The following is a 19,819-nucleotide window of genomic DNA, read 5'->3' as shown; positions in this document are numbered from 1 at the left end:
CTGTACCGGTGCTATTCAATATAGCTAAACCAGCTCCTAAGGCAGTAGCAGCTCAGGTTATTAATCTACACACCAGCCTGATGGTCTAAGATTTCACTCCTCCAATGCTTAAGTTATCAGGAAGATCACCAGGCCAATGCACCAAGAGGAGGCCCTTGCATGGTGAAGCTACTGTCTCTCTGTCTACTTTTCTCTCTGGAGCTTCCCAGATGAGAGAGTTGCGCTTCGATTCCTGTAAACTACTGGCGCCTGAGAGACTTGGCACACTTCTTCTAACGTGACAGGAAATGATATCGGTCTTGCAAATGAATTTCCTGTCATGTTAACATCTTTTGGCCTAAAAAAAAAAATGCTTTGTTGTGTCATGTGTGGTTGGAGAAGTATACGCCATCCTGTGTGCATACCACTAGAGAAACTGAATAAAATATAGACAGACTGTGAAGCACTGTAATGTGTACAAATTCACATTTTAATATAAAAGCATAAATGGCAAATATAGGCCAACATAACACACTGGGCTTAGCCTACATCTCTGTACACACATGAACACGCATGCGTGCACACAGATGCACGCACACCGCACACCCCCCTGGATTTCCTATCACACCTAGAGCCGGCAGAAGGAAGGCCAAGATGCCACAGGTGTAGGGGAGGGTGGGGTTTAGAGGTAACCTCTCAGGACCAACGTTGGCATCGCCGCCCAAGGAGCTCAGAGCTGTCCCAGAGTCCTCTGGGAGCCTTCCCATGAGCCTCCACTGCGTCCCAGTGCCACAGAGCTGGGGCATGGGGTTGTGCAGCTCAGTGTGTGTGTGTGTGTGTGTGTGTGTGTGTGTGTTGAGAGAGAGATGTCATGGCAGCTATTCCTCCAGGTCCTGTGCTGGTTACAGATTTCAGAAGGTGATGGCTTTTAAGCAAAGAGCTTGTTTTTAATTTCTTCCTTTGGGAGCCCTGTGCACTCAGCTACCTGGAGTGAGACCAGGCTGCCACAGGGGTTCAATGGCAGCATGAGAGGTTGCATAGGCACACAACTAGTCACAAGGGTTGCTGCTGTTGGTTGTGGCACACATTCACAGTCAACAACACGACCACATACAACGCTCCAAACGGTGATAATTTTATTCATCCACACACCAGCATTTTTGTGGTTGCGCCTGGAGCGGTAAATGTAAGTAGATTCATGTTTAGGCCTATTTGGGGAAGTGTGTGTGGTAATGCTATACTCCCTGTCCGATGGCCCGGAGAAGCTATCCTGAGCAGAGACTGGACTGTGACATGCAAATGGTCGACTGAAAGGTCACATTCACTGTATCAGTGCTTGGACTCCAAGAACTCAGGATGTTTATCAACGCATGTAAATAGCCAGTGCTCAGACGGGTTGACATACTCCAGATGTCCAGTTGATATTTTTTTTGCCCAATTCTTACTGGCACAAAAGGCCAAACACTAAAGCAACAACAGATGTGCGTGTTTTAATCTATTTTGTACCCCAAGACAAAGAAAGAAACAAGCACTGTCTAAGGGACTGTGCAACAAGGTGATTGGCAACTGTCAGATTTTCAGACAGACTAGCTTCATGTCAAAGGATACTTCACGCAGTGTTGCGTTCCCGAGTCTCACTTCCTCACGTCAAGGAGGCTTTGCTGTCAATATTACCAACAGCCCGGTCATTTACGCCGTTGCGCAGGCAACACCCTGACATCCTGAGAGATACTAAATGTTATTATGTATGTACCTAACCGACTCCATTACGAACAGCCTGCATCAGCTTCTGCTAGCATGTTAGCTATTGCGTTGGCAGCTAGTTTAACACGGGAAATTCCAACGCAGTCTTTTTAGACGTCAAACAACACAGCAGCCTTTTTGATTCTGAGCTGACAACAGGAAAGATTAGGCTGAACCTCTCAATTTCCAATCCACACGATAAATGACCAAAACTGAGGTTAGGTGACTATGCAATGTCCCACCATCAAAGCGGACATTAGTTTAATCAGGACAGCTACCTAGCTTGTTTGCCAATGAGAAAAGAAACCCAGCTAGCTGGCTCGCTTTTGTTGACATCCGAGATATGCTAGTCAAATTCTAAACGTAGACAAAACAATAAATATGGCATATGCTGAATCCAACCGTTCAACATACTATGATGGCAAACAAACAGGTGTTTTTGTTTAGCAAAACAGTAATACAAAGAACAATTCTTTGCTTCAATTCATTAGATGACAGTTAACTAGTTTCCTGCAATCACTGACTACAGGCTGGCCTGGTGTGTCAGCTAGCAAGCTAATGCTGCTAACAGCAAACCCTGAACAGACTAACGTCAGGTATCGTTAGCTTGCTAGCTATACGGTCTTGGATGACTGCACTTGAACTACCCAGTCGGTCGAATAACGTCAAATCTAACCGTTTATACGTGTTTATTTAAAGGTATTTTATTCCTACAACTACCATGACAAGCCGACTTTTGTCCATATGCTTTCGTGTATCACTAATTGTACCTGACTTTAGCGTCATACCAAAGTTAACCAACGTTAGCAAGCTGCTTGAAGGGCTTTCAGGCTCGTTAAAATATTGCTAGAGATAAAGCGTAGGATTCACAAATTGTTTTATATTCTAAAACAGCGGATTCTATCACCAGTACATAGACACAACCATTACAAAAAAGATACCAATACACAAATCAACATTAGATAATGTGTAACTCGTTAGATAGGTTTATAAATATTTGGTTGCGTTAATCCTGCAAGTACTGTCCGTTTCCAGACATCGACTCTGCTTGCTATCTTGCCAGCCAGCTGACCAAAGACTCGGCTAGCCACTAGCCCGCTTTTCACATCGAACAATAGCACGTTGTTAGGCTCATGAAAATAAAGGAAATCAGATGCAGATAAATCAAAGCAAAGACACTTACTTAGAGTTTCCTTCGGATGAAATGAAGGATTTCCTCGAAGGTTCTTTTACTGAACATACGGCCCGTAATAAATCGAAAATGGGACAAAAGTGGGATTGCGAACGAACGTCAGCAGTCGGTTGAGAAGACTGACAACACCGTCACAGAAACACACACATACAAAAATAGGAAACAGAATGTATCTTGAATGATCCGACGAACCGAAAAATACGCGTCGCCTTGTTTAATACTGGCCGTCGAACGTAGTGTTCTTTCTACATTTGAGATAAAGCGCACATTCCTTTCTGTTTGCCATCAGGGCCCGTGAAGTCCCCATTCCTGCCTGTTCGGGGCGTTCGTTCCACTGTTGTTTATTCAGCTAGTTGTCTACACTAGATGTTAGCGTACGGCTGATCTGGAGTCAGCCCCCTCTCTCTGTCTGCCATTGCTCTGATTGCCCGAGGAATCTCCAGAGAAGGTAAACACAAGAGGGAAACTTCTCGGCACTTACTGACTTTTGGTGCGTTCTAATCAGTACAGGTTTACCGTCTTCAATCCTAGTCTTGTGATTATTACAAATCACAACATTGAAGTATAGATTTTCTGAGAGTTCCGAGTTCACGAGTTGTGTAACGCTACACGATTAACCATGTAATTACGAGCTCACGAGTTCCATTTAAACGCAACATTTCTAAACACATAAAATAAATCTCAGGTGAATGTTTAATGTATATCTGCCGAATGGAGGAATATTGGAACACAGCAGTTAAACAAGAAAGCAGGTAATTTAGTAAAGGAGTGTAAATGCACAGGGGTATGCTCTAGAAACATCTCAATGGATTAGGTGTGCTTTAGTAACCATAATCTGTCATGTAACGCCCACTAGTGGCTAAACCCCATATCGCACAAAGATTTTATACACAATCGAGGCCAATGCTCCAAATACAATTAGGACTACAATCTCTGCCTGTTTGGGTCTATCTGCCTGTCTGTCTGTCTGTTGGTCGGTCTATCTATCTATCTATCTATCTGTCTATCTGTCTGTCTATTAGTAATGTTACTGCTTTGTCCGTTGCTGTTGAACATTCAGATAACACATGAATTGTCATCTGTATTACTGGTGGGGATGAGAATGAGTTCAGGGGTCTAAATGACGATGGAGAGGTGTCAGTGAAATTACTAAATACATTGTCCAGTCAGTATGCATCCAGGTGACTGTGGACTAATTGAGGCTGTTCTGTCTACCTTGCACATCTCAACAGAAAGCTGGACAGGTCAGACAGCAATGCCCTGCACCATTACCAACAAGGGCCAGATTTTAAGCTACTTATCATGAAGACTGAGGTCCTCTGGCATGGGGACCACTTGTGAAATCATTGTACTCTGTGGTGACATCATCTTTCATTCAGTTGTCTGTCAGGGTAGTAGAGTAGCTGCAGCAGATACAAAGAGATAAAACCCAGGGCTGGATTTGTCACAGGGTGCTCCATGGACACTTCTGAGGTAAGTGAGAGGAGGCTGAAGGACAAACCCCAACCATCATGGACAACCCATGCACAACCTATGTGCACTGTGTACAAATACCTGTATGCACTGTACAAGTAGGCCTACTTGTGTGCAGTGAGCAGCCCCTTCAGCAACAGGCTGCTTCATCCACAGTTACACAAATCCACAGTTAGCAGTTCCTTGACCTAGATATTTTGTCCCTGCGGCAATCAGACTTTGCAATAGCAGTCATCATTTCTCATAGCATCACCACTACCGCATGCCTTCTAGAAGTATTAGTAACTGTTATCGGTCTCCCCGTACTGCACTGATTCCTGGGTCTGTGTTTTCAGATCAGATCAGATTAGCCTTTATTGTCTCCAGATGGATAAATGCATTTCACTTTAGCACTGCTTATGCAACAGTCCCAGCCCCGATTTGGTCTGTGCAATCATCTTTCCACACTGTATGTTGTTCCCTTACCTGTGTCATTTGGGGCAGTTAGCTCAGGTTGTGTAGCCTACTTGTAGTCTATTTGTTTGCTGTTTTTCCGCATACATGGGTGGCTGTTTGTGTGACCAGACATAAACGCTAGTGGTTCCATGTTGGTGGAATGAGTTGCCCACTGCTCTCCGTTCCTGTGACAGTTTTGGGTCTTTCAAGAGGGGTCTAAAGGCCTATCTGTTTAACATGCACCGTTTATTAAGTGTTTCTTATGCGTTATGGTTAATTTGTATATTATATACTTAACCTTGTTTATTTTCATTAGGCTATTGATTGAATTGACAATGTTGTTTATTATTGCTATTCTCCTTAATGTAGTCTTACCAACCTTTTAAATTGTTTACTGTTAATTTTAACTATTCTATTGTTATTTATATCACTTTGATGAAAATTGTCTGCTAAAATCCCATAACATTGTTTACATGTTGTCCGTTTCTTGTTTATTTCCAGCTGCTGTAACACTTAGGCCATAAAGTTGATTTGGGGGATTAATAAAGTTTAATCTTATTCTATCTGAATTTATATTGTTTTAACTAATAATGTCTTACCGTATCACTCATAGACATATAGACTGTATATCTGGTAGCCTATCACTCTGTCTGCCCGGCTCTGCTGTCAAAAACACCATTTCCCAGAGTTCTTACTGCTTGATTGGACCGCAAACCTGTCCCCTATAGCCGATCAAGTAATTTATTTATTTTTTATATATATGATTTTGTTTTAGAATTTAGATGGTTGGTATCAGAGGCGTTTATATCTATATCGGCTCTGGTTAGTATGAAGACCATTGCGTTTTATGTTAATTTATTTTAGCACATGATTGTATGTTTGTAGTAACGAACGCACGCTAGTCATGCTCTGGCAACCAATCAACAAACGTCTTCCGTGAGACAATCACCAATGAGAGCTTGGGGAGCGGTATTTGAATAGCGTAGAGGGCATTCTCCAATTTACGGTGTTCGAGGAGGTCTGTATTGTTTCTCCTGTTTCTTTTGCGTTTGTTTAAAGACCAAACTACATAATCACAATGGAAGTGCGACCTGTTGTAAGTATTTTCACTGCAATTACTTTGAGTAATTTTCTTATTTCTGGGACACATCATGCTGTCTACCAACGAACCTTGCAAACTGTTGTTTGTTGCTAGCATGGTGTTTGGGTTAGCATAGTTAACTCCATGATTGCTGGTGTAGGTTATTCAAGGTTAAATAGCACATCTTGAAGCTTTATACATTTGGCCTCATTCATGTTAACTGGATCGTTGTTCTTCCTTACATATTTGAACATACGATCCAGCATATTCGCTCTCTAGTCCCCCCCCAAATAGAAATGTTAGTCTTAGTTGTATGTTAACGTTATTGAATAATACCATCCGTTAGCTAGAAACATTCAGTGCTAGCATTGGATTCGAAGTTGACGTTGATTTAGTTACTCTTCAGTAACTCTAGGTTTGAGTGGATTATATAATACTCGCTCCCTTGATTATTTAAACACCAAGAAGTGTTCTAGCAAATTCTACTAGCCTACCGATAACGTTGCCAAATCTGAAGCGGGTTGAGAACAGTAACGTTATGGTGTGTTAACTTATTTGGTGTTGCCCTGCACAGAGAAACAATGTGAGGAACATCACCACTAGAACAAAAGGCATGGCAGGAGCAGGACTAGCACACAGGGCTGTGTTGGGAGAGCTCTCCAACGTTCCCATCACGGCCAGGACAGGACCTGCGCCAGGCAAGGTAACTTAACGACACTACTCCCAGCTGCGCAATATGGCCTCCGATGCTCCATTTGTGTTTGTCCATGCGACCCATACGATGTTCTGTTCCTTACAGAAAGTGGCCACTAAACCTCTGCCATCAGTTCAGCCAGTTGCTCCACAGCCCGAACGGGCTCCAGCGCTTCCAAAGCTTCCAGTCCCGGTAGATACGGTTGCGATCTATCATGATGTATCTATGAAGGAGGAGGAGGAGGAGGAGCTGTGTCAGGCTTTCTCCGAAGCTCTTATTGAGGACATTGATGAAGGCGATGCAGACCAGCCACAGCTTTGCTCAGAATACGTGAAGGACATATATGCTTATTTGCGGAGTCTCGAGGTATAGATTACAACTGGTGAAATATTGATGCAATTGTGTGTATAAAAGTGGAGCTGTGTATCTACAGTTTGTCTGCTAAACTGGTTAACTATAGGTGGTGGGTGTGTATTTGAGGAAAAGAGTCTTTAATTTGACCCAGCGTTTATTGCTGGTCACACAATGCTCACGATGTTCAATGTCTGCCAAATCCCATAACCATGAGAGTAATTGCTTGGCATTATTTTGTCTTAACTTCCCAGGAGCAACAGACCATTCGGGCAAAGTACATGACTGGCTATGAGATTAATGAACGCATGCGTGCCCTGCTGATCGACTGGCTTATTCAAGTGCACTCAAGGTTCCAGCTGCTCCCCGAGACCTTGTACATGACTGTTGCCATCCTCGATCGCTTTCTGCAGGTAAGCCCTCTCTTACCACTGCAGAGCAATGGCTACATTTATTTCCCCTCAGATTTATAGAAGGGAAGGCCTGGTTGGTAAAGTGTGATTTCCTGTGTCCTGCAGGTACAGCCAGTTTCCCGCCGGAAGCTGCAGTTGGTGGGTGTGACCTCCATGCTGCTGGCATCCAAGTACGAGGAGATGTTTGCCCCAGAGGTGGGAGACTTCGCCTACATCACGGACAATGCCTTCAGCCGTGCACAGATCCGCGAGATGGAGATGCTCATCCTCCGGGGTCTCAACTTTGAGCTGGGGCGTCCACTGCCTCTCCACTTCCTCAGGAGGGCATCTAAGGCTGGGAATGTGAGTTGGTTTGCACACACAGTTAACATGCAGACATGAGACCTCTACACTGACAAGGTGCTACCTACTGGCTGGGCATACTCTACCTGTTCATTTTGGACTGGATAAGGATGTTGGACAATGTAATGTGGATGCAAAGCTTTTTGTATATGCAAAGGGAAAATGTATTCAAAACTTTTCTTTCTCGTGTTGAGACCTAGTCATGGTCCTGGCCTTATTTGGCCAACTCATTTGTTGTCGTGCCTGTTTTCCACTCTAGATTTAGAAAAATCCTCACTGCTGATCTAATCCTGTGTCCTCTTGTCCTGCTCTTGGCACCTCCTTCAGGCTGACATCGGGAAGCACACCCTGGCCAAGTACCTGTTGGAGCTGACCCTGACTGACTTTGACATGGTGCACTACCGGCCGTCAGAACTGGCAGCTGCTGCCTCCTGCCTCTCCCAGCTCGTGCTAGAAGGACAGAAATGGGCAAGTGTGACTCCTGGTCTTTATTACCCTCCCTGTCTGGAGTGTTGCTAAACTGGCATGGTGGCTCAAGAGTGTGCTGGACTTTCTGTAATATCTTGTATCAATATTAGTGGGGATGTACCCAAACTAACTTGACAACGTTCTTAAGTAACATTGCTCAAGTTGTTCAGTTACACCTGCCTTAGCTGTGCCTGTGCTTTGCTTTGCCTATTTGTCCTTAAAACAATTATGTATATTTACTTTACCCACTTGTATTGTGTGTGTTTTACTTTATCTGTTTGCACACCTCCACCCCTCCAGACTGCCACGCAGCAGCACTACAGTACGTATGACGAGGCCCACCTCAAGCCCATCATGCAGCACATGGCCAAGAACGTGGTCAAGGTGAACGAGGGCCTCACCAAACATGTGGTAAGCACCTCCATACAGGCCTATCTGTCCTAGTACTTGACCTTCAGGGCCACCACTGCAGGGTTTCAGCAGACTCTTCTTTTAAAATTGACTAGGAGTTATAGGCCTTGGATTCTTCAAATTAAAATGTTACATGTTTAGGTTTTGGTCTTATGTTCACTTAACTCTACTTCTATAGTGGTTGTTTAAATTTGTTTCCGGTGTTATTGATTGTAGTTTGTTTTTGTGCAGAAGTTCTGTCTCCGTGGTACAGATGTCGCTATCTAAGGAAACTGAATCGATACAAACCTTGCCCCTATATAGAATCTGGGACTTTGATTCCTTTTGTGTTTTGCTTGATATCGTCAATCTTTCATTCAAAATGGTCTTAAAAAAAGGTATTGAAGTCTTGAATTTAAATCGTTGTAACCTAGATGCATTAGTCGTTAGTTACTGTTTCCAAATTCTAGACTAAACATTTTTAGTCTAGAACCAGGTTGATCATGTGCTGGAAAACCAGACCTTATGGCGTCGTATACTGTCTCATGTCCTTTTTGATGGTGGCAAGCTGTTGGTTGACTGGAGACTTGGTTATTGCGCCAGGCTGTTGGTTGACTGGAGACTTGGTTATTGCGTCAGGCTGTTGGTTGACTGGAGACTTGGTTATTGCGCCAGGCTGTTTTCCCACACCGTTGCGTGCCTGTACTTTCCTTCATTGACTTCCCTTTTTTTCCAGGCTGTGAAGAACAAGTACGCCAGCCACAAGCTTATGAGCATCAGTCAACTAGAGCAGCTGAAGTCTTCAGTCATCAAGGACCTGGCGGCTTCTCTGTTGGCCAACTGAGAACCCAGATGGATTTTTTTTTTTTTACCTCCAACTGCACTTTATTCTGTCCATTTCAACCTACCAGCTACCTGATTGGGCAGGCGTTGCTGCTGCTTTTTAAAAGGTGTAAATATTTTTAATAGACTGTATAAATAAATCATTTCTTTGGATTATATTGAAACTATGTTTTTAACTTTTTACCTTTACTTTTTATTGCTTTGAGTCTTAATGAGCTTATTCAATCAATATGTATGGATGTCATTGTTTCAGTAAAATGGGAGTGGAAAAACTTTTGACTTGTCTTTTTTGGCTTTGGCTATGGTATTGTATGAGACATGGACCTGGATTTACCAATGACTGTACAGTAACATCTCTCTATATCCAGTGTGTTCTTTTTGTAGATTTCCATGATTCTTGTGGCATTGTGTGTTGTCCTCCACTGTCTCCTCAGGGAAGGGCTTTTTGAGTGAAGGCTGTTCAGCTTTATACCATGCTAGACCTTCAGCTTGGCCTGAAAAGTTGGTGCTAGTAATGTTTGACTTTTGCCAAGTTGTATTATGTGAAGTACCAGAATAAAATTATTTCTTCTTGGTAAGCAGTTTTGTGTCTTTCTATTTGGTGTGTGTGTGTGGCTAGACTACTGTTCCCTTCATTCCTTTTAAAAGTTTCTTAGAAACGAGCTATCAATTATCAACAATGCCAAGCCAGCTAGAATCTGCCGCTCTCTCCCTCTTGAGCACGTTCCTGGAAAAGCATTTAATGTAGATCTTCTGCAAAGAAGATTGAGAGGATCCAAAATGGAGTATAACGTAAGTTAGATCTGCTGCAATGGAGATGACAAAGAGCATCATCTCTATAACATTCTGTTTTGACATTGTAAACATTCTCTAAGAGTAAAAACAGTAGCCTATAAAGCTAACTCCGTAATAGCTAGCAGCCCATGATGACCTAATTAAATGGTTGGCGGTCCGGATTAAAGTGCGTGGTGGGCCGGATCTGGCCCGTGGGCTATAGTTTGGCCACCCGGCCCTAAGGGGATATGAGCAAAAAAACAAAGTTTAGTTCCATGTGCTCACCCATGTTTATCTTTTTTCTGTTTGTTACCATGTCACTGCATTTAGAAATCCAATTGCATATGTATTTTATTTGTTTCCATTTCCTTTTGGTGAACAAATATCTGATTGTTGAGAGGTGCAGTTAAATCCTACATTGAGAGATGGTTTGACTGTTGCTCTTGATCTAATCAAATCCATGGCCCGAGTCATGAGAGAAGTGAGATGTAAATACCTTTTGTTTGCTTTTGGGCTGATATTAGCCTATATATTCTGGCATTATGAATGTCCAGGCATTATAAATATAGTGAAATAAAATAACTTCTGCAATCACTTAATGGTAATCTTTCATCTCTTCAATGCATGCAATGTAAAGTTTGGTTTTCATTCCAGCATGCATGATTATGGTTAGTTGTACCATTAGTCATTAATGAGTCATTAATGAAAACACATGAGTTATGTGAGACTGAAGAAATATTTTAGCAAAATTAGCTACATTTCACACAGAAATGTTCCCGTAACAGAACATAAGATATGGCCACTATACTGACATTTCCCTGCAAAGGCTTGAAGTACTTCATAATGATATAAATGTTTAAAAACAGTATTACTATTGTTCACAAAAGCCAGTGACATAAATATGTTATAATAGAATACACAGTGTGGGCAAAAGCGTTGGGACACAAAACCACTTAATCTCTAATTCCCACACACACCACTCTTGTGGGAAGCCATCCCATACCTGTAGATTTAGAATGGGATGTCATAAAAGCTCCTTATGTGTAATAGCTAGGTGTCCCAATATCTCTGTCCACGTTGTGTATCAACCAAATTTTCCGTGTAATTTATTGATCTGGCCAAAGAACATCTGATTTTGAGTATTTTGTTCTTCCCAGGATGTATCCCAAATCTCGAATAGATTTTGATGACATTATGTGTGAGATCACCCTCTGGCAAGTATGGTGTTGTGCGATGCACAGGCAAAAACACGGCTTGTCTCACATGTCCCTCCGCATATAGCTATGTGGGTAACCTTCAGAGGCTGTTGTCCACCTTCCCTGCAAATAAGGGGGATGTCCAGTGCTGTGCGTCCGGCGCCAGGTTCCCTCCCTCATAGTCCAGTTGGTCAACTTCAAGGACTGTTGTCCACCTCTTAGGGCTGGGTGATGTCCCCTTAATTGTCATTTGACGATGTTAAAAGTAAAACATTGCTGGGGGTGGTAGAGTCAACACTAATTACCATATGTCTGTACAGAAATAAATGTATAGTTTTCTACATCAAATGACATAGCCTACAGTGTGGCCTGATAAATGTGGACAGCAAAGAGACACCGAAGTGTGCAATATATGCTCCAGTGAAATCCGGGTAAAAAATGGACAGATAACCAATCTCAACACTTGTGTGTGCACAATCTAAACATCTAAAATATTTAGCAGTCTGTACCTCATATGCAACGCATCTCACGCGTTAGTTTTACTTAGTATTGACACTACTTGTATTTGCGCATGTCTCTTTCAATTCAAAGTGGTCTTCAGAATTCACTATACAAGTGCCAGACAGAAAAACTATTCCCTGATACAGATAAATTCTGCATCAGGGGCTCTCAATCTCCAGAGATCTCCAGAGCACAGGCGGGTTTGTGCAGACAAAGGCATAATAAGGAAGGTTTCCGCCAGACAAATTCATAGGATAAAGAGAGCAGCTGCTAAAATGCCATTGCAAAGCAGCAAACAGGTATTTGAAGCTGCTGGTGCCTCTGGAGTCCCGCGAACCTCAAGGTGTAGGATCCTCAAGAAGTTTGCAAGTGTGCATAAACCCACTATTCGGCCACTCCTAAACAATGCTCACAAGCAGAAATGGTTGCAGTGGGCTCAGGAATACATGAAGACTAATTTTCCAACAGTTTTGTTTACGGATGAGTGCTGTCCAACCCTAGATGGTCTTCTCGAAGAACTCACAATGGTTCAATGGATTCAAGAATTGTGAAGGTGATATCAATGAAGGGGTCCTATGTTAACATGTAACTTGGCCTGTTAAGATGTTTTTGATTGAAATCACTTTTGATTTCATTTATATGACCTCCTAATGCTGCAAATTCAACAAATTACCATTTTTAGTTCTTTACAACCTATAAAATATCCTAAAACTCTGTTGTGCAATATAATTTGGAACAGTGCATTTTGAGTTTTTTATTTTTTTAAAAATACTGTTATCATTGGGAGGTTTTGTTCAATAAAATTTGAATTATACGGTTGATGACTTGAATATTATACTGACTGTCATTTGCATCAACTATTTAGGATAATCTGAGAAAAAAGTAATTTGCATAATAATGTATTAATTAACTCTAGCAACTAAGCAACAGAGCAGTTGCGCCATAAAGATCATCATGGCATGTTCCATTGTGTCCAGGACCACACACACTCATACATCAGTCTGCTGGTTAAACAGAAAACACCATTGGTCGGCTCTTTGGCTAACTCTGAGGAGTGTTTAGGGTACACAGTTCAGGCTTAGTGACAAACCTGGGTCAGTTAACTGGGTCAGTTGAAGCCTCTCAAAGTAAGAGCTTGTTGGGTGAGTGAGAGTGAAGCCACCGAGACGGAGCTCTTTACCATTTCCGCTGGAGTAACTTGTCCAAAAATGTCACTTCCTTTGGGGTAACTTATCCAGGTATGTCACATCCTCTGGGTTAACTTACCCAGGTTTGTACTTGAAATGGCTCACTGTCCCTGAGAGCATACCTGTCAACACTCCCGTTTTTCCTGGGTTTCTCCCGTATTTCAAGGTCATCTCCCAGCACCCTCCCGTTTTGTTTTTTCTCCCGGAAAACTCCCGTAATTTGCATGGCCATCAAACTTCATTTCAAAATCAATGATCCATTCAGGTTGCCAGATTGTGTATGAAATACACCCTACACATACACGATCACTTCGTTGCCTACAATTTCAACCGTTTTGTCATAGGCTAAAACCTGGCAACCCAAAACCCAAATAAGGAAGCGGGTGCCGACTGCGCAGCTGAGTCAAAGATCTTTGGCTGAGTATCGTCGTAAGAAAGCGGGCTAGTTGAATGGCCTACTCCAGAACTAGCTGTTGTGAAATTGTTGGGAATTTAATTGATTAACACATCACATAAACTGTTATTGAGTGTTGTTGATACACTGAACTTGTGCACTCGGAAACTGTGCACTCATAACTGGCATGCGTAAGGTAATGGTAATGTAACCGAAATGCAGTGTTGAAACACGTGTATGAAACGTATTAAATATGCAAACACAGATCCGGTATAAACACTAACACCCCCGAAAAGAAATCTCCCGTTTTTGGAAAGCTAAATGTTGACAGGTATGCCTGAGAGTGATGCAGATAACTATGACTCAACAACTCTAAGTGGTGTCAAGAGATTTGAAAGCACACACAGAACTCAAACAGGAAGAAATGAACAGCATTAGCTTTATTTAAAAACATGAAAAATATAAAATCATTATTTTCCTGCTATTGCACTAAAATGCCTTCATGCCAAAACACTGGCAGAAACGATCATACAATGCAACAGATTTGGCCACGCTGTTAAACCAAAGATGATATGGAGGCCATTAAAAACTGCAAAGGAATGTTGGTGTGTGTGTGCGCGCGCACTTGCACGTGGGTGTGTGTGTGTGCATGTGTATTTGAAGACAGGGATATTTCACTGTGTAATTTGGGGAAAAAATGAAACAAGGAAAACATGCAACAGCTCTGAAATCCTCAGGTGTCAGAATGAGCAGAAAAACATCTGCAGTAGGAAACAAAACAAAAACGAAACAAACTAAACATTAACCCCTTCTAAACGAAACACCACTCCACACACACCCTGTGCCTCCCGAGAGTCGTCCACAACGCCAGAAAAAGCAGAAAAACAACTTGATAATAATACACAAAAAAATCCTTCATTCCAGCGATCAGAGCAGAGCAAAAGTAAGTCCTCAGATGCCAAAGAGATACAGAAGTAAAAACAATGCCTGTACTGTAGTTCTATTGTAAACAAAAATAGATGTCTTTTTTTCTTGCAGTCAGTTCCCTTCAGTAAATAGCACTTCTTTGGCAAACAGGTAAGATGGGGAAGAGCCTAAGGGCTTGGTCAATTGGGGAAGGAGTGGCCAGTACACCCCAGGCTCCAAACCGATAAAGTGCTTTTCATCCACACACACTACACTCAGCACAGTGGCCAGAACAGGCCCTTCGGTCAGCAAGGATGCCGTCTGTGCTTCACCACCAAGGTCCCGTTCGAGAACAGCAGGAGTTTGTTGGTGAGGACACACAAGGTCTCGGCCTTCTGCATGTGCTGCAGCACCCAAACTACCAGTGTTAACTTTGTGATCTGGCTGCTATTCACTAGCAAAAAGGGGCAACAAATAATATATATATATAAAAAAAAGATATTCCAAATACTCTAATTTGACAAATGGTGAAATGTATTTAATATCACATTTTAATGTGAAGGAGCCTTTTCCAATTCATCATTTGTGATTACAGGCATGAACAAGGGTCTGGTCTACGGGACATTCTGGACATCAAGTCCATTTTAGCAGCTAAAAAAACCCGCTAAAACAAATAAGACAGATACAACATAAAGGGCATTTAAAATGTTGACAGTACTAGACTTCATTAAGCCACAATCCATTACCTTTTTTTTCCCTAAAAAAAGACTAAGAAATACAATATCATAATCATCTCCTTACCCTATAACCAAATACTTCACCTGTCCAAAATTAACTCACCTTAAATATTGTTGCCAGGTGAAAACAATATACAGCATATATATATAGAAAGCTATAAATACAATAAATAGTTTGTTTTTGTTCAGTGCTCACAGGGTCCGTGTTGAACCCTGGAGAGAAAAAGTCTGCAGGAATCTTCCCCGACTCCTCAACCAGGAAGTCTTTACCCATCACTTCATCTGGGTTGCCCATGGTAACAGGAGGCATCCAGCATGGCTCTATAGCAAAAGAGAGCAGGCTCTGTCTCTTCTTCTCTCTCTTTCCTTGCCTCTCCCTCTCTGTCTCTCTGATGGGTGGGCGTATCCTCTTTCTGGAAAGGGCGGAGTCAGGAAGCATGTGCTGGTCTCCGATAGGTCTTCGTGTGGAGGTAGGATTCTCATTTGTTGGTGTTAGATCTTGGTGACGTAGTTGTTGGGAAACAGGCCCTGTTTCCCACGCAGTCTCCCGGTCCACCAACCAGATGCATCTATACCGCACACACGCACACACACACACACACACACACGTACAAAACACTGGTAAGCTCATGAAAGTAGGCAAAGGGTAGGTGAGATGAGCTAAGGTAATCACATAGAGTTGGGGAATAGTTGCCTCTAGAGCAGTGATTCTCACTATTTTTTTCACAAAAGCCACATTGGCAGTGCAAAATCAAAAGGAGAGCCACTTTTACGACAACATACTAAGTCACCTTTGCAAATGTGCATTTCTACATATAAATTGGACATCCCACAAAAAAAGAAATAACACAGCCAATACAACTAAATAAATCCAGCCAAGGCTTAATAACTTCCTTTCACCTTCATTATTTGGGTGAAGGGAGAAGTATAATTCAGATGTTTGCGTTTTTGTAGTGCAGTATTGTATGTTTATGAAGCACATATGAAGCAAAAAATATATTGGCTGTGTTACTACATACAGTGGGTCCCATTTAGAAGTGGCCACTTCATAGCCTACACGCTTTCCGTGATTCAAGCAGCTGCGTGAAATGTAATGTAACTTATCGCCTTGAGGTGGCAGTTTAAGTCTGCTGTAGCGTTGCTGGTAAACAGGGCAGCGGATTGCATTGAAAGGCGTTGCAAGTGGCAGTGAGATACTGTAAGTAGAACGAAACTAAAGATCACCTCGTTAAAGTCATACAGTAGACTAGGCTAAATCAGAGCCTACCTTTGTTTTTATCAAGCTGGGGCCAGAGATGATGGCCTTTGGCGAACAGTTTAGGCCTACTCAAAATGAGTAAAACCAAATTTGGCGAAATCTCGCCAAAGCTGCATGCGAGCCACCAATTATAGCTTGAAGAGCTGCATGTGGCTCGGGAGCCGCGCAATGAGTAACACTGCTCTAGAGCATCCTTTAAACATGCATATACAGTATAAACTACTAATTCCCCCTTGGAATGCCAACAAACATATCTATAAAAACTATTCATGGCCCCTTGAAATACCAACAGACATATCTAAATCCTTTTCACACACACACACTAGGCTTGCTGGTTTAGGGTGTGAGAGTGGCAGTGCCCACCTTCCTTGATGATATCGATGACGTCGTCAGCGTTGAAGCTGAGCTCGTCTGTGTCCTGGGCATCGTAGGCATACAGCGCCTTACACTGCGGAACCTGCGGCTTGGGCTTGGGGGCGGGCTTGGGTCGGCCGGCGCCAGGGGGGGGTCTGTTGCTGGGCTGCCTGTGTGCACTGCGGACAAGGAGGAGGAAGAGGAAACAGAGGAGGAGAAGGAACAGGAAGTGGAGGAAGAGGAAGAGGAGAGACAGAGGAAGGATAGAGTGGTGAAGGAAGACGAGAGAGAGGAAGAGGTTTTGAGCTTGCGGCTCTCTGTAGTCCTACTGACTGTACGTCCATGGTTGAAGCTGAAACTGCTGGTGAGGAGCCACACTACGCTTCAACCCAAACCCAGGACAGGGCCGGACCCAGATGGGCACTGGGCCTCAGCCGGTGTCACAAACAGAACCGGTCACTATTGGTGTGTGTGGTAATCTGTGTGTGCTGGTGGCATCTGGAGGTGTGGACGACCACACGTTCCTGAGCTGCATGAAAGGAACTTCAGGCTACAGGCACTTCTTAGCCACCAAGGGCTCTCACATCTACACTCATAGTCTTATGATGAATGGACAATAACATATTCCCTCTTTAAGCAAATAAACATGTCATCAATCTAATAATGCCAAATATTAGTGTCTAAGCAGAATACATATTACAGGAAACAGCTGTAGTCCCCTCTACAACTTCACACATACATTGAAAGCAGTCCACCTCTTTTTAGCTTGTGTGAAGCAATCTGTCAACAGCTGCAGTTATACAATCAACCACTGGGTGGCAATACACCCATTTACAACCCACTGATCTATCATAACAATCGGTGCATTATGAATTAAGAACAGCCACCAACACACCACACACACACATACATACACATACACAGACACAACAAGCAAAATCAAAAAAGCACACCACACACATTTAATTTCACATAATACAAGAAATCAGATACAGGTGATCTGTAATGCCACCACATACCAATAACTGTAAAAATGTCTATGGGTTTTACAGTCATGGCTGGATACTGAAAAAAAAGCTTTTCTGCCCACTGACTACAAGAAAAACATTGACAATTGTGACCAGGCTTTCTTAAGGAGCCATTGTAATTCACTGTAATAATCCTCTCATGGCATTTTGAGATGAGAGGATTCTGGTTAGGTATCTGGTTAGAGTGTCATTGGGATGGGAGGATTCTGGTTAGAGTGTCATTGGGCACAAAAAACACTTTTTCTCAGTTTCTCTTTGGATTGAGAGAGGAACAGAGCGTGCTCAGGAAACTGTGACTGTGGAACTAAGAGAACCCATCACCCACTTACACACACACACACCACACACAAACATACAAACTCATGGCACACACACACACACTCACTTTCCTCCATTGGCGGATGGCCGTCGGCTTCTGTTATGATAAAGAGACACATGAGTAGAATTACTCTTGAATACGAGCACATGCATCTTCCATCATGTCACAGTGGCCTATTAGTCATATTCATGTTTTGTGCTTGTATGTGTGTGTAAGCAGGTGTGTGTGTGTGTGTGTGTGAGCGTGAGTGAGAGAGAGAGAGAAAGTGTATACAGGTATGTGTGTATGAGAGAGTGTATACAGGTATGTGTGCATTCAGATGTGTGTTTGTGACTGGGAGAGTGTACAGGTGTGTGTGTGACTGGGAGAGTGTACAGGTGTGTGTGTGCAGATGTGTGAGACTGTATACAGGTGTGTGTGTGTGTGTGTGTGTGTGTGTGTGTGTGTGTGTGTGTGTACCCACCCTGCGGCCCCCTGGTCGGGCACTTTGAGGCAGTCCAGGTTGGGCTGGGCCTTGTTGCTTCCGCGCTCCCTCTGACCACCGCCGCCGCCGCTGTGGGGCAGGATTGGCCGCGCCTGGGCGCTAGGGGGCGGCCGCTGGGTGCTGTGCTGAGAGTTCCTCTGATTGGCTGAGTGAGTGCTGTTCTTCACACTGCCATTCTGATGGGCAACTGCAGGGGCAGTGTGGAGAGAGAGAGAGAGAAAGATATATATATATATATATATATATATATATATAGATATAGAGATGGATAGATAGATAGATATAGATAGAAAGAGAGACCGAGGTGGATGGATAGAGAGGAAGAGAAGGAGATTGATATAGGGACAGAAAATAGATAGAAAAAGAGGATAGAAGAAGAGAAAAAGACAGACATTGTTGAGCCCTAAAGCTTTCCGGAGTTAGATGATACAGCACTTACACACCACGAAGTCAGGAGCAGGGAGTTGGCAGTAGACATAGCATTAGCAGGATGCTAGTAATGCTAGTAGACATAGCATTAGCAGGATGCTAATAGTAATGCTAGTAGACATAGCATTAGCAGGATGCTAATAGTAATGCTAGTAGACATAGCATTAGCAGGATGCTAATAGTATTGCTAATAGACATAGCATTAGCAGGATGCTAGTAATGCTAGTAGACATAACATTCGCAGGATGCTAATAGTAATGCTAGTAGACATAGCATTAGCAGGATGCTAATAGTAATGCTAGTAGACATAGCATTAGTAGGATGCTAATAGTAATGCTAGTAGACATAGCATTAGCAGGATGCTAATAGTAATGCTAGTAGTAGTTGTTGGCAGTAGACATAGCATTAGCAGGATGCTAATAGTAATGCTAGTAGTGGTTGTTGGTAGTTGGAAGTAGTTCTACAAAGTTCTAGTTCTAGAAAGTGTTGAAAGGGTTTTGTGCAGAAAGGGTTTTCTGAGTGAAACTAAAGTCAGACAGGCCAGTGACTAGTGAGAGTGACCACATCACACTGGCCCAACAGAAGCAGACTGTGTGGTCAGATGTGTGTGTGTGTGTGTGTGTGTGTGTGTGTGGTGCTTACCGGGAGGTCCGGGGGCGACCCTGGTTGGCGTGTGGTGGTGACCACGCTGACCGCTGGGGCGTCCCTGAGTGATGCCTTTCCTGGTCGGACCTACACACAGAGGACGGGTCAGTGTGAGCCATCTGGTCAACAACTGTGTGTGTGTGTGTGTTTGTGTATATGTGTGTGAGTGTGAGTGTGTATGAGTGTGTGTGTGTGTGTGTGTG

General features: G+C 43.0%; 3 protein-coding genes across 3 annotated transcripts in view; 1 reads left to right on the top strand and 2 right to left on the bottom strand.

Annotated features, from left to right (window-relative positions):
* rnf111 (ring finger protein 111) overlaps nucleotides 1–3,342 on the bottom strand; it is a 46,726-nt gene extending 43,384 nt beyond the window's left edge. Inside the window, 1 exon segment of the mRNA XM_048230910.1 lies at nucleotides 2,906–3,342. The gene's annotated coding sequence lies outside the window, so the exon portion shown is untranslated.
* Nucleotides 3,343–5,698: 2,356 nt separating this feature from the next.
* ccnb2 (cyclin B2) lies at nucleotides 5,699–9,982 on the top strand. The gene is made up of 8 exons (XM_048231343.1): nucleotides 5,699–5,918; nucleotides 6,478–6,606; nucleotides 6,703–6,963; nucleotides 7,203–7,361; nucleotides 7,467–7,703; nucleotides 8,031–8,171; nucleotides 8,472–8,582; nucleotides 9,298–9,982. The coding sequence occupies exons 1-8, from the start codon at nucleotides 5,901–5,903 to the stop codon at nucleotides 9,403–9,405; spliced, it is 1,164 nt and encodes a 387-aa protein (XP_048087300.1). The 5' UTR covers nucleotides 5,699–5,900; the 3' UTR covers nucleotides 9,406–9,982.
* Nucleotides 9,983–14,595: 4,613 nt separating this feature from the next.
* myo1ea (myosin IEa) overlaps nucleotides 14,596–19,819 on the bottom strand; it is a 74,295-nt gene continuing 69,071 nt past the window's right edge. The window contains exons 27-31 of the mRNA XM_048231223.1: nucleotides 19,614–19,703; nucleotides 18,522–18,729; nucleotides 18,125–18,154; nucleotides 16,721–16,890; nucleotides 14,596–15,668 (exon numbers count right to left, since the gene is read on the bottom strand). Coding sequence (XP_048087180.1) covers nucleotides 15,592–15,668; nucleotides 16,721–16,890; nucleotides 18,125–18,154; nucleotides 18,522–18,729; nucleotides 19,614–19,703 — 575 coding nt within the window. The 3' untranslated portion in view covers nucleotides 14,596–15,591. The remainder of the gene's footprint in view (nucleotides 15,669–16,720; nucleotides 16,891–18,124; nucleotides 18,155–18,521; nucleotides 18,730–19,613; nucleotides 19,704–19,819) is intronic.

The sequence above is a fragment of the Alosa alosa genome, chromosome 21 (genome assembly GCF_017589495.1).
Source record: "Alosa alosa isolate M-15738 ecotype Scorff River chromosome 21, AALO_Geno_1.1, whole genome shotgun sequence".
Taxonomy (NCBI): domain Eukaryota; kingdom Metazoa; phylum Chordata; class Actinopteri; order Clupeiformes; family Clupeidae; genus Alosa; species Alosa alosa.
Note: the sequence above shows the minus strand (reverse complement) of the source record. Positions and strands in the feature narration are given on the sequence as shown.